The sequence below is a fragment of the Rattus norvegicus genome, chromosome 4, assembly GCF_036323735.1.
Source record: "Rattus norvegicus strain BN/NHsdMcwi chromosome 4, GRCr8, whole genome shotgun sequence".
Taxonomy (NCBI): Eukaryota; Metazoa; Chordata; class Mammalia; order Rodentia; family Muridae; genus Rattus; species Rattus norvegicus.
In genome coordinates this window covers 177,638,625-177,653,212 of record NC_086022.1, presented here as the reverse complement: position 1 = coordinate 177,653,212, position 14,588 = coordinate 177,638,625, and the positions used below count along the sequence as shown (strand labels likewise).

General features: G+C 48.1%; 1 protein-coding gene across 2 annotated transcripts in view; it reads left to right on the top strand.

The window, feature by feature from the left end:
* The first annotated feature begins 1,659 nt into the window (after nt 1-1,659).
* St8sia1 (ST8 alpha-N-acetyl-neuraminide alpha-2,8-sialyltransferase 1) overlaps nt 1,660-14,588 on the top strand; it is a 137,588-nt gene continuing 124,659 nt past the window's right edge. The window contains exon 1 of one of the 2 annotated variants that reach the window (NM_012813.3): nt 1,660-2,192. In NM_012813.3, the coding sequence (NP_036945.2) occupies nt 1,960-2,192 (233 nt within the window). In that variant the 5' untranslated portion in view covers nt 1,660-1,959. The remainder of the gene's footprint in view (nt 2,193-14,588) is intronic. The other variant, XM_039107103.2, reaches the window with a different exon arrangement.

Genomic DNA, 14,588 nt, shown 5'->3' with positions numbered 1-14,588 from the left:
TTCGTTTAACGTCTACTGCATTTTTAAATTATGTGCCTGTAACTGTGTGGAGGTATGCATATGTGTGTGCAGGTGCCCCAGAAGGTGGCACCCCTCTCCCAAGCTCTTGTACTGAGCTACCCGCAGTGAGACCTAGGATCTGAATACAGGTCTTCTACAAGAGCCGTGAGCTTCTAACAGTCGCAGGGCAATCTTTATTTTCCCTAATTGTATTAGGTTCCACTCCGGAGTCTGCCTGCCTGTAGGGGCACTGAGCAGTCTTCCTAAGAAAAGCTGAGTAAGGCGGGTAGATAGCAGGGGCAGGAAAGTCTCAAGTTTCACTTCTCCCTGCTGAAGGTGCTAAAAAAGACTTGAGGGCAAAAACTGGTCAGTGGGGACCGTCTGGAGTGCTGCTCACGGCTGAACAAATGAAACGGTGACCCGAGCTTTTGGTCCTGTGACAACTAAGCTAGCTGGTTTTGGAAGCTGCAGACTTTCTTCTTTGTCCTTGCACAGGATGCTTAAGCAAATAGAGCAGGCAGCCGCTAGGAGGAACCAGAGCTTTTTCCACCTTCTGCCAGGGCGAGCAGAAATGGCTTACAGCGAGACTCTCCACTAGGCGGGTCCAGGCGGGTGGCACGTTTCCAAGGTCGTGGTTGTGATAAGCTTGCCTTTGCAGCCTTTTAAGAAGAAACAGAGGCAGAGTTGGTTTTTTGTTTTTTTTAATCTATAGAGGCAGAGGAGGTGTTAGCTCCCCCAAGGTGTGCGGGCCACATGCGTATGAGGATGCCTCTCTGTTCCTGTTCTCTGTAGGGTGGAGGCAAGGTGGTGGATCCCAGTGTGCACGCACCTCCCCTTGTGCCCGCTAGCATCAGTGTGTGTGTGTGTGTGTGTGTGTGTGTGTGTGCGCGCGCGCGCGCGCGCGCGTGCACGAAAGTGCGTGCATGGAATCGTAGCTCAGCACGGGCTGATCTGATTAAGGGAGCCTAGGAAGGAATAAATATTCGCCAGCCTCCTAGCTGCTCGTTTATAACCAATCAATTGCTGAAAGGCGAGGGTGACAGCAGCCTGGGCACAAGGGGTGCGGGTCCTCAATCTGTGCATACTCGGGGATAGACATATGCGCGTGTGCATGCACGCACCAGAGGGGCTGCCGCTCTTATTGTCTGCTTCCCTCTGCAGAGAACAAGGGCAGCGGCGAGGGGCCTGCACCCTGGGCTAGCGTTGCGGCCCCAAGCAGGTCACGGGAGGCAATTTCGCGGGTGGGGGAGGGCGGGGGAGACCTTGATTTCCACCAATCCCGGGGCGCGTGTCTGCGGAGTCTAGGGCGCAGCGGAAGGCTGCGGTGCACCGCTGAATGAACTGATGAGAGAGAGTTCTAGGATTGCCTGTGAGGGGCGCGGAGCGAGGGTCCTGGCGGGCGCGGCTGAGGCGCCGGGGGTGGGCTAGCGGTCCCGGGCCACCGTGGAAATTTCCAAGGACTTGGTGTGGCGCGGAGAGCGCATCTGGGGGGTGCCGGGCACCGCGGCGGCGCAGGAGGCGGGGAAAGGGCGGTGCAGGGCGCAGGAGCATCTCTTTCTGGAAGGGACACAACCCGTCAGACGTCCAGGAGCCAGCCGCGCCTCTTCCAGGACCCCAGCCGAGGGCGACCGTGATGCTGCAGTAAGGGCGGGAGCAACCGGCCCCACTGCTCTCAGACCCCTTCAGCGCCCACTGTCTGCAGGGAAAGAGACCAAGGCTCGTGATTTGCCCGGAGGCCACTTCCTCTAGCAAGACATCCCAGTAAAAGTTGCATTGGCGAAGATCCTTGTAGCTGACCTCTGAAGCCGTGGCGTGGGGGTTCCCCAGTCGTGCGTGTGCGAGCTGGAAAGCCAAAGGTGTGTGTGCATGGGGGGCCAGCCACTGGGGCATTCTCCGCTGCCACTTTGCCCGGCGTTGTGCTGAGGCTGCCACCACTGACCCTGGGACACCGAGGCTGCGATGAGCCCCTGCGGGCGGGCCCTACATACATCCAGAGGGGCCATGGCCATGCTGGCGCGGAAATTCCCGCGTACCCGGCTACCCGTGGGAGCCAGTGCCCTCTGTGTGGTGGTCCTCTGTTGGCTCTATGTCTTCCCTGTCTACCGGCTGCCCAACGAGAAGGAGATCGTGCAAGGAGTGCTGGCGCAGCGCACAGCTTGGAGGAGGAACCAGACGTCAGCCAGGCTCTTCAGGTACCTACTATTGGCCGCTGCTCGCCACCAGTATCCTTCCTGCTAGTGTGCAAAGGACAGAGTCCTATGTGAGGCTTCTCTGTCCTGCGCCCTCTGTGCTGTGCCCAACCTAGATAGAGACTTAAGTCAGGGTCTCTGTCTCATCCCTCACGCCAAGAGGTGTTTCAAAGCACCTTTGCGAATCAAAGATTTGTTATTTAGTCCGCGCTGGGTTTTCAATTGACCCATCTCTGTGGGAAGGGAGACCCAGGACAACTTAGAGCCTGTTACTTTCAGAGAATTTATTTCTTAGATTCTGCGGATGTTTGGTGCTAAGGAGGAGTAAGTTAGAAGTAGGTTAAGAGGCGTTCGGGGGCAGTTTGGAACATAAATCAACGGTGCAGGAATGATGGGCAAACCTCGTCACGAAAACCTGAAAACTAGCCAGGCCTTTCCCGTGGCTTTGCGCAGTATGCCCATTGCGAGTTTGGAGTATGCAACCATGACCCACTAAGCTTTGGACCTGCTCGATTTTTGTGTTAACATTTCAACAACTTTTTTGATGACATAATTTCTCTTCTGACCGATTCTGTGGCAGAACACGTTACTAGCCCAAGGTCACTCATTATTTATGACAAAGTCCAGGTGCTGGAATCTTTACCATTTTAATGATCCAGAGCGCCTGTTTACTTTTTGCTTAGACTACGGAAGGAATGTTTGTGGGAGGTGTACATGAGGGAACTTGAACTCAGAAAACAAAACTCAAGGCCAGGTTTGAAAGGGGACAGCAGAGTTCTCAAGCTGATAGTTTCTCCTCTTGGGGAAGTTGCTAATTTGAGGAACAGAAGACAGGTTTGCAGCAGGAGTTGGGGGGCTAGATGCAGCACAGCTAAGAATCTCTTTGTGTGTTGCCCGCATGTTGGGGGAACTGGTGGGTCTCTGACTGGGACTGTGAGGCAGTCAGCCCCTTCTCATCTTCAGCCCTGGTGCCAAGTTATTGCCTTGCTGGCCTTTTCTGGTGGTGGTCTGAGGGAGGAGCTGAGAGACAGGCAAGAGCCAATGGTAAACTTTCCCACTGTTATTTTGGTCCAAAGCAAAATCTTTAAAAATAAATAATTTCCCTCCTTAGGCTCACTTCTGGAAAGGCCAGAGATCGGACAGTTCTTCCAGAATCTAGAGGAATGTTTCCTTTCGGCTGATGCTTCCTTTCAAATTTTCTCTTTCTCCCTCGCCAGACCTTCTTCACTCTGTCATTGTTAGTTTTAAAAGTAATCCCACTGTCCTCAAAAGTACACAGAGATGAATTCTTTTCCAGCTTAGCCGTTCCCGACTGTTGGGCTCTAAGGCAGGTGGGATGCACACCCCTGTGGCTCTGTACAGATGGGAGGCACTTCTGAGTGGCTCTTTACAGAGAGAAGGCATTTCTCAGCTCAAGAAATGGCTGGAAATGAATGAGTAAAGAACTTCCCATTGGCTTGCAATGAAAGGGCCTGTTACATATATCGAAGCCCTGTTAGAAAATAGGTTTCTTTTGAGAGGACACTGTCAAGAGCAGAAGGCTTCACGGTGTGATAAACCGAGGCAAATGGTTTCTGGGACACATTTGCTCCTTGTTGCCTTTAACCCTGGGGCAGGGGATGGCGAGGGGTGCGGGGTGCTTCACTCTTTAACTTGGTTTCTGTGTTCAGAGAATGACTTAGTTAAGTACATGTCCTTTCAGCACGCATCCTCAAACTCAGTGTCTGCAAAGCTGCAAAAAGCGCTTATTTCATTGAAAACAAGTTAAACTTCAAATTACAATCCAGAGTTTGTCCAATGCCTATGGTATAGCCGGCCCCAGTGCAAATGTCCCCAGGAAGTTACCTAACTCTTTGAATCTTGGCTTTCTTACTTATATAAAATACAGACAATCATATTTCCTGCATATATATATATATATATATATATATATATATATGGATAGCCAGTATCTGATACTTTGTGTGTCCAGAATGCAGTCAATCTGTGATTATCTTCTCTGATTTCCTGTACATGGTACAACTTTTCAGGGATGGCATGTAGCCTGCCAGTTGGAATTGGGAGTATCCACCTGTCACAGTTTTAGACATATTTATCTCTGCTTCCCTCCTCGATCATACTGATAATTAATATACAGAGATAAGGAGTTTGGAAAGACTTGAGACATTGAATATTTGTTAAGCTAAAACACTTTCTTTTTGCACTGAACATTTATAAAATTCCTCATATTTGGACATCTACGTTATTATTGGTGGGCGGAAGTATGTGGCTTTGATAGACAGGCGAGCTAGGGGTCTTTGCGGGGCTAGGCTCTCCACTTTGGCAAGCACCTGACTGTTACTCTAGCCTTAAACATCTTCGTAGACATAAAGATGTATACACAGATAGGCAATGAGTATTTATGTGAGGACATGGTTACAGACTCGCTGAAGAATCCTGGGATAGTATCATACAGATGTGTACATAAGGAGAGATATTCATGCAGGCATGTATTGTCAGTCACTGAGCCAATACCGAGTGCATGACTGCTGTGCACCTTAAATGGCTCAGGCCCACAGGACCTGGACATTTAAGGTGGACGAGCTGACCTCTTGCCGGGGACATATGTAAACAAGTCAGAAGCACCTTCCAAAGCTCTGTTGACAGAGGAGTGGATGTCCCTATGTTTTCCACCCAGAGTCTCAGATAGTCTTTCATTCTTTGGATTCCCGCTGGGTTTTTCTGATTTACTCTCCTGCCCCAGAGCCTATGGGTCAACTCATCTGGTGGCAGTGCTGCCAAGCAGCCTAGGAGACAGTGGCATAGCAGTCCAGAGCTGTGATGGTTGTGAACTAACCACGCTCTCACAAGCTGGTATATTATCAACTCCTTTCTAGAAGCTCCCTGTTCTCCTGTTCCTTTAGACAGACTGCTCACATGATGGGGCACGCCAAGCTAGAGGAATGCTTGTCTCTCCATGAGCACCTTACCGAATCCATTTGTTCTTTAGAAATGAGCCCCTATCCAGGACTTACGTGTAAGGCTTTTACTCTTAGCACTGACACGGTGACCGTCACGACACAGCAGCCAAGCTAACCAACTTGTACCATCTTGTAATCGGTCCAGCTCTGTGAGGGTCTTCCATGTGTTTTCTTTTTAAAAGGGTTGATTTATTTTTTTAATTTATGACTATAATTGTTTTGCCTGTGTGCATATGCACCACTTGCATGCCTGGTCTCCATAGAGGACAGAAAATGGCCCTGGATCTTCTGGAACTGGAGTTATAGATGGCTGTGAGCTGGGTGCTAGGAATCGAACTAGGGTCCTGTACAGGAGCAGCAAGTGCTCTTAACCACCAAGGCATCTTTGCAGGTCCCCGCCCCTCCTTTGTCAACTCCAATTCCCTTCGGAAACTTGTATTAACGGATAAAACGGAACGGCTTTCTAGACTCCTACAGGAAGAGCAAATCTAAATGCACGAGGTTGTAACCAACTAGACGTTGAGTCACCCAAGAGAGATGTCATGGCTGAGGCAGGAGGACACTGGAAATGATCCAAATGTGCCTGTGACTCTTCCGACTTGTGGATCACTGGTGACACAGGCTACATTCAGAGCTTCCTTCCCCAGCCTGTGAAATAAGATGTGTGAGAATTCACAAGGGCCGTAGTGCCGTAAGTGTGCATGGAACCCCAGCCACATCTCTGCTTGGTTCAGGGGCATGGCACTGGAAGCGTAAGCCAGGCACTGGGGAAGTCCACAGAACTTGCCACTTGGGCATCAAGTAGGGGAAATCAGCTTTCAGAGAGGGATTAGGGTGTGCCACAGGAGGATACAATGGAGTCGTGGGTAGAAGGAGACTGTGTTTAGCGGAGGGATAGAAGTATGTGGTTCCTGTGTGGAAACTTCTCAAGCCTTCAATGGAGACTCAGGAGACAGACTGGCGGCTTGGAGGTCAGGGGAAGTCTGGTCCAGTCTGACGGCCTTTATGGCTTGTTACTTGTGAGATGGGGACCAACATTAACAGTGTTAGGATCGCCAGGGAATTTTGGAAGATGTATTAGTTCATCAAAACGGCTCTGTGTGTATGCACAGGAATGCAGGATACATTTGTGTGGGTGCAGGTGTACATGTGTGTGCATGCATGTAGATGCCAGAGGTCAGCCTCAGGTGCCATTTCTGAAACGTCATCTACCTTGTTTTGTTGAGACAGGGTCTCTCCCTGAACCTGGAGTTTACCGGGTAGGCTAGGCTGGTTGCCCATGGGGCAGCGGGAGTCCTTCTCTATCTGCCTCTTCAGCCATGGATGCTCAAAGCTTCAGATATTGCCACACCATCTTGTGAGAAGGGTGGAGCTGTCAATGTATGGCATAGATATGTACCTGTAAAGTGCCATAGGTACCCCGTAAAGGGCTTTCCTGGTAAGAGCTTATGAAACCAACTTTGAAACAATATCTTGGGAACCAGTTGGTGTGATATGTTTTGATAGTTAAGAAAACGACCTAGACGCTGCATATGGGTACAGACAGACGTGTAGTCCCCAAACTTGGGAGACTCTGACAGCATGAGAATCATGAGTTCAAGGCCATGCAGGGCCACTGCCTCAGAAACAAACAAAGGTGCAAAACAAAATAAAACATTACAGTTACGTTAATGTTTAAAAAACGAAAGTGTCTGAGCAATGATTATCATAGAAAAAAATCTACCACTGAGACTTATTGGCTATAAAATGTGCTGGGCCCCGTTCTCAGCACTTCCCTAAAGAAACTCTGTAAAGCAGAATTCTTTTTAAATGACTTGATTTACAGACAAAACTGTGGGAGTCAGAGAAACCCAGGAATGAAACGGCAGAGTTGGATTTTTTTCAGGCAGGAGCTGTTTAATTTAAACCTCCTGCTCCTCTCTGGTAAGGGTGGGCAACCCAGGCGAGCATGCGTCTCTTGTAATCACACCTTGCTTTCCTTTCTCTAGCATCACCATCCGTCCATCTTGATTTGCATAATGTGAGCTCACAGGTACAGCTGGATCAGCACAACCCCATTTTTCACTTTGTGGCAGAGTGAAACATTGCAAACATTTAACATAGCAAACGGCACACTCTGGTCCACAAGCTTCTTGGGATTCCCCTGCCTCCAACCTCCGATCTCACATGGGATGAACAGGGATTGCAGGTCCTTGGCACTGTACCCCTTCCTTGCATCCAGGGATTCAGGTTTGGAGTTCAGACTCTGGCCCTCACCGTGGCAAGGCAAGAGCCATTTCCCCAGACCTCTCTGTCTTCTTTATGGCCTGTGGGTAAGGTTGAGGCTAATGGGGAGACTGAGTCAGGACCTTCAAGAAGGGCAAGGCTTGCTTGGGCTCCAGAGTCATTTTCAACCACATCAAGACCCTGTGCTAAGATAAACTAGGTAAGAAAGAGGAGGAGGAGAGAAAGCAGGATCGTCGTGAACGGAGTGTTTGTGTAGAATGTGCGATGCAGCCCATGTTCACTTTCTTATAAAGCACGGAGGGCTATTTTAGGGATTAGTTGGGCTAACTGAATGATTGTGTGCATCTGTCTAGAGTGCGGCTCGTTTGAAGACTGTGGTTTATCTCTGAACGATGCTGCCTCCGGCCGCTCTATAGCCTCTCTTTTAATGCCATCGGGAAGTTTCTAGTAAAATAAAGGCTTCCTAACTTTCCCTCAAACCTGGTTCTGTTGGAAGCTGTGTGACCATAAGCCAGTTACTTAGCCTCTCTGTGCCTTTGCCTTGTCGTTTGACTTTGTGCATTTACGATGACAGTTAAGTCAGAAGCTGATGAAGGACCTAGGACCGTTCTCACCTGGATGACTGCGGGAGAGGCTGTTATACCTTGGAAGAACCTTGACTTTGGGGCCTTGGGGATTCGGTTTATGGCCCTTGTTCTGTTACTTATTAGTAAGTTGTAACTTTAGGGGATTTATTTGTTTAGTCAGGATTTAATGTAGCCCAGGCTAGCCTCCTGTTCATTGTGTAGTGGAAGCTAGCCTTGAACTACTCGTTCTCCTACGACTACTTCCCTCCAGGGTGCTGGGATTTCAAACGATTTATTTAGTCCTCCTGGACTGATATTATTCAGTAACACTGAGGGGGATTAGGTGCTGGATAATCTCTAATTATTAATCTGCACTGAGGAGAAAAGCCATCGGGCATAGCCTGTGCCTACAATTGTCCCTTTGGTGAAGGACCATGTGACAATAGAATGTGACCCTCTGGGGCACTTTCACATATGGGTACTGTTGGAGCCTGTGGCCTGCTGAGGAAGACAGCAGATCTAATATACATATTATATATTATATATATACATATACACAGAATGTATACATATATATATGTATATATGTATACATATATACAGTCTATATAAGTCTATATACAGTATATATGTGTACACATAATATGATATATATATATACACATACACATGATATACATACATATACATATAATACACACATACACACACACACATATATATGTCATCAGCCACGCCTCCTCTCAGAATGCTTTCTATGGGCCAATGTAGGAGGATTCAAGGAATCAAAATGGGGTCTGTGACTATAAAATCTGAAATCTAGTAACTGAATCCCGCCTCTCAGTACTCACCTGTATAAGCTCAGAACTCTGGAGGACTGCTGTAAACTGGAGACCCCGTCTAAATATCTCTTTCCAACAACAACAACAACAACATTTTAAATAAAAAAAATGAATTTACTAGTGTAGTACCCCAAGGGATATAGTCTGGCAGCTTTGGGTAATTATAATAATCTTGAAGGAGTTGATTGATTTCTCTGTCTGGAGAGCCATCTTCTAATTGCGTCACCGAGAGAAAAACCTGCCCAGACCACAGAGCTGGGTGCAGGGGTGCTGGGGTGCAGAGGTGCGGAGGTGCTGGGGTGCAGAGGTGCAGAGGTGCTGGGGTGCTGGGGTGCGGAGGTGCATGGCTCTCTCTGCTCACCAGCTGAGGCCCCCTCATTCCATGTGGCTGTGCAGAGAACAGGTGACTGGAGTGCAGCACCCACTTCAGTGACTTGACATGAGCAATACATAAATGACTTCATGTTCCTGACATTTATTTAAGCATTTCACAGTGTCTTATCTGATTTTTGGAGACGATGCACATTGGATGTAAAACAATTTATAATTCAGTAAAAAGGAAAAAAACCTGCTTAATTCTGCGTGAGGTACTCAGTGTGAGCGCATGGTTTGCAGTGTCTCCTTACTCAGTTGCCCCTGGTTTGTAGACCTAGCTTTGTGTCTTCCTTATTTACCCCAAATCATGCTCGCCGGCATCTTGTCCTATCAGGGATACTTTCCAAACTGTGATGATATGGCTTTATGACTTTCATTTTGGAAAACTAACATTTATTATGAGTATTTGGTTGTTGTTTTCGACAAGTTACCATGCAGAACAGCTAGCTTTCATAAAAGACAATTCATGCTGCTGGCCAGGCTGTATACCGACCCTTTAAAAACGTTTTGCTCTCTGTTTGGTGAGTTGCTATATTTACAGCAAAGTAAAAAGTCCCTTAAAGTCCCTTAAAGATTTGTGGCAGAAGACATGGTTCAGTTGGTAGAGTGCTTACCTGGCATGTGTGAAGTCTGGGTTGAAATCTCAGTGCTGAATTAACTGGACATGTTGACACATGGCCATCCTAGTTCTTGGGAGATGGAGGCGGGAAAATGAGAGAGTTCAAAGTCATCAGAACTGGCTGCCTGGGATCCAAAGACAAAAAACAAAACAAAACAAAAAAGTCCAAAAAGCAAAAAGAGGTCTGCTTTGGAAACAGTGTTAGCATTGTTTATTTGTAAAGTAAGTGGCATCTAGCAGGCCCTCCTATCCGGTGTTTTCAGGCATCCTGGCGTGTGTTTAAAATGCCTTCATCTTAAGCACCCATTACAGACTCTCTTCTGGAGAAGCCTCTCCAGTTAGCATTCTTTTTCTGTTTGCTTATTTGTGTCACAGGTTCTCGCTCGGTAGACTTCAAACTCACCACAGTCTTCCCCTTCAACCTCCCAAGTGCTGGGGTTCCTGGGGTGAGCCACCACAGCTGGGTAAGAGTTAACATCGTGGTAGCATGGTCCCTACCATCAGCTCCCGAACTGCCTCAGATGGTTGGCTGCTCGAAGAATGTCTTTGACTCTGGCCAAGGGCACTTTGGGTTTTTCCATCTTTGAAAACAGCAGAGGGTGGTTGCATAAGTCCCAGGCACACAATGGCTCGTAGACAGATGAAATCCCCTTTTCAGGAGGTGGGAGAGGCTAAGAGAGCTTCTGTGCACTGGATCTGACCCTGACACCGGCCCCTCCCTGTGAGGACCTTTATTTGGGGGCACTGGCACATGTGGCTATCTCTCCCCATTACCCTCTCCTTTCCAGTACAGAGGAGAATTAGCACTGGGTCTATAACAGGAGAATAACCGTGTCTTATCAATCCACCTCCAACATGTGTTTGTTTTTTTCTGGGTCTTAAAGAATTAAATTACATTGTAGAATAAAAAGAAAGGCCACCTTACTTCAAGTTGACGTGGAGATGTCAAGGCAAGAGAAGAGCAGCTGGGTCAAAATTGAAACATTGTGAACAGCAGCAGCGGTGTCGGTTTCGGGAGTTACTTTGCTAGTGTTAGAAGGTGGAGAGGATCTGCAGGAGGTGAGGCTGGGTTGCCAGGGGACCAAAGCCCCAGAATTACCTTTAGTCTGATCAGCTTTTCATGGTTGTATGGTACAGAGCAAGAGGCCATTGGCCTCCTCTGTCATTGTCCTGTGAAATGGCTAGCCACGCTGTCCCCTGTGGTGTTTGGGGGCCAGTGTTCAGAGCTATTATGTTACCTGTCTCACCCTGCAAACCCCGGTCTCACTAAATGTCTAACAAGTATTTGTTGGGCGGATTGAAACAGGACGGCCTTGGAAGCCGGCAGACAGCTGTCTGGGTTCTTGTGAGGTGGAGCTTCATTGATGACCCAGCAAACCCCCATCCGTTACTTCAGGAACAGCTACATACTCAGGGCCTCCCGGTGCCAGACACTGCTTGTCATGATGCCTCATGTTCAGCCACAAGGTTACAGTTGCTCATCGCTGCCCTCACGGAGCATATGAAGTCACAGCAGGTCAGCTGAAGCCAGCATCCTCCTCCAGTCCCACGACTGTGTTGTTTGTTTTTGATGCAGACCTACTATGCAATCCAGGCTAGCCTGGGGACTCAACCCCAGCTTCTGTCGTCTGGGTGCTGGGCCACCACATCTGACTTGATTTCCACCCCTTTTCTTTTATTTTGGAGACAGGGTATGGTGTGGCCCAGGATGGTCTCAAATGAACTTCCTGTGATGTCAAGGGTGACTTTGAACTCCCGATTCTCCTGCCTCTAACTCCCTGAGAGCTCAGATCCCAGACTTGCATGCCCGCATTTGGTGCGTGTGGTTTTTGGGGTGCCATCAGGGTCTAGTACATGCTAGGCAAGCACTCTACCAACTGGGATACATCTGCAGCCTTCCGCCTGTTTTGTTTGTTTGTTTTGTTTTTTGTTTTTGCTTTTTTTAAGTAGGAAAAAAATAAGCTCGCATTCAGCGTCACTTTCAGAATTTCTGGTGTATTTGGTATCGTGCAGAGAGCGCCCAAATCCTGCTAGTTTATTCCATCTAGGCCTGTGCCATGACGGACAGGTGGAAGGTCTAGGACTATCTACCGACTCTTTCTGTCCTGAGCAGTATGTGAAACGTTGGTGGAAAAACACTTTAAAACAGGAGCAGATGTTAGTCTATAGGGGAAGCTACATATAATACAGCCTGAGGTACAGGCTGGCTTGGGTGGGAGCACTCGTAGGCTAAACTATTGCTGCTCTAGCCCAGTCACTTGGAGTAAACATGGCAGTGCTCGGCAGTAAGACCCTGGGAGCCATGATGGGGGATGCCCAGTTTGGACAGGTGTGCACCTCCATGTCTGGCTTTTATTTCTTAATAATGGCTCTGCTGTATTGTGTGACAGAACTTCCAAGGGGAGACATATCCCATGGCTATCCAGCCTAGAAAGGAAGGTCACGGCAGATCAAAGCATGCAGGCTACCAAAGTCCAACTTGGTGAGTCATGAGATTTACTGGGGTTACTTATAAGAATGTGGGTGAGGGGTTATTTACAGAAGAGGAAATTACTCAAAGTCAGCTGCATCCGCAAAGCCCACCCCAGCATGGGTGACAGGTCACAAAAGCTTGGAACTTGGAACACACAGGCCAGCCTGCAGACTCTGGTCTAAGCCTCTAGTAGGTAGCCCATGTGGTTTTGGTTTCTTCCAGGCAACTGGTTTAGCCTCAGTCTTTGCAGTTTGGCTTCCCCTTTACGAAGAACTCACAGCTTTTATTGCTTAATCTGGTGTTGAGTGAATGTGGTCAGTTTTAGGAACTTCCTGAAGCTATTTTGAGTGGCTTACTTTGCCTTCAAGGAGCTTTCCTTAAGATGGAATGTTTCAATCCCTGAGGAAACTGTTACAACACACAGCCATCTCCAGCATCCTGCCACACCCCGCCGACCACCCTACTTAGCTGTTTTGATGAGTCTCTGAGTTGATTTGAACCCTGGCCAAGGACCAGTCCACCCCTACTCACAACTAGTGTCCTTAGTGGAATCCTACTGTATACTACCCACAAGAGGCTTTTGCTTTCCTTTCCAGACCAGGGGCATAGCCTTAGCTTGCCACTGCTCCACCTCTTGTTGGCTGTAGCATCTCTTTCATTTCTGACTGGGCTTTCTTCACAGCCCAAGAACAGAGTATTGATCTGGGGGGTAGAGCCTGCTGCTCCCTGCTGTAGACTCCCTTGATGTTTACGATGATTGGTTTGGAGCTTCCCATCTCCTCCTCATTTCCCCTCTGCCTCTGGAGATGTGGTAGCCATGATGTAAGAACATAATGACTCCATTGCTGCCCCAGTCTGCCTTCCCAGTTTTCTCCTCTGTGAATCCACCGGGTGCCGGAAGGCCTGCTTCTCTGCTGAGAGGAAGCTAGTCTCTAACCATGATAGTTTCCTTAACTTGAAAAGCCACAGGGTGGATTCTGTGGGGCACTCAGAGAAGAGGAAGCGGCCTCCTACTTTGATACAGTTACCCTGTGAATAGATACAGTTACCCTGTGAATAACAGGTTGTATCCTCAAACCCAGTCATCCTGATGCAGAGCCTCATACACAGAGCAAACACTCTACCACCAAGCGAACAATACCGTGCTCCTTCTCTCCTTCTCTCCTTCTCTCTCCTCCCTCTCTCCTCTTCTCTTCTCTCTGTGACTGTACCATGCTGTCTTGCCTTGTGCATCTCCTACTGCCAGCTCTTTTTTTTTTTTTTTTTTTTTTGCTTCTTCTCCTAGCCCAGGGAGCTCAGGAGTAGGCCATGTCTACCAACAAACGGGGGAAGGATGCCTTTCCGGCCAGCTCCCAGATCTGTTTTCTTATGTCTACTCCTCTTCAGGGAAGGGAAGAATCTACATTCCTAGGGAATCTACACTCCTCAGCATGTTGTCTGTGCTAACTGCATGAGGAGACAGGGCTGGCCTGCTGGTTAGTTTCCATAGTGGCCCTCTTGGGGACCTGGTCATGTAAACCTGTAACTCAATTGATGCATCTCCAGCATGAAACCCCACTGTAAAAGCCCGCAACAAAATGAAAGACCCAGGAAAGATGCTGTGAGATTGTTCCTTGTGTATCAGGCTCCAAGATTTATCACTTGTACACAGTCCAAAAACTTTTAAAATAGAGATGCAATATGGGAAATTAAGTTCAGATTTAATTAACATTTACCGAGCCCCAATTACGTGTGAGCACCACAGTACATGCTGTCTGCGCAATGTGTCTGTTGAGCTAACCCCAGATTTTAAGCTTAGTTTTACAGACAGTGATATTTCTAGTAATACAGTTCTTTATTTTGTGGTTTCCCTATGTGTTAATTCTGTTTTATGCATTCTATGTTGCATTGAACAGTCTCAAAGCACTAAGTGAGGAACGTGTTACTGACCCTCGTTTACAGAGAAAAAGCTATACTCTTTGCCCAAGATGAACCTTTGATGATAGTGACCAGCATTCAAGGAATGCTCAGTGTTGTTATGTCTGATAAGTTCTGGATGAGTGCTGACACCATCCTGGTGGTCCTGTGGGATGACATCATCCTGTGGGATGACATCATCCTGGTGGTCCTGTAGGATGATATCATCCTGGTGGTCCTGTAGGATGACATCATCCTGGTGGTCCTGTGGGATGACATCATCCTGGTGGGCCTGTGGGATGACATCATCCTGGTGGTCCTGTGGGATGACATCATCCTGGTGGTCCTGTAGGATGATATCATCCTGGTGGTCCTGTGGGATGACATCATCCTGGTGGTCCTATAAGATGATATCATCCTGGTGGTCCTGTAGGATGACATC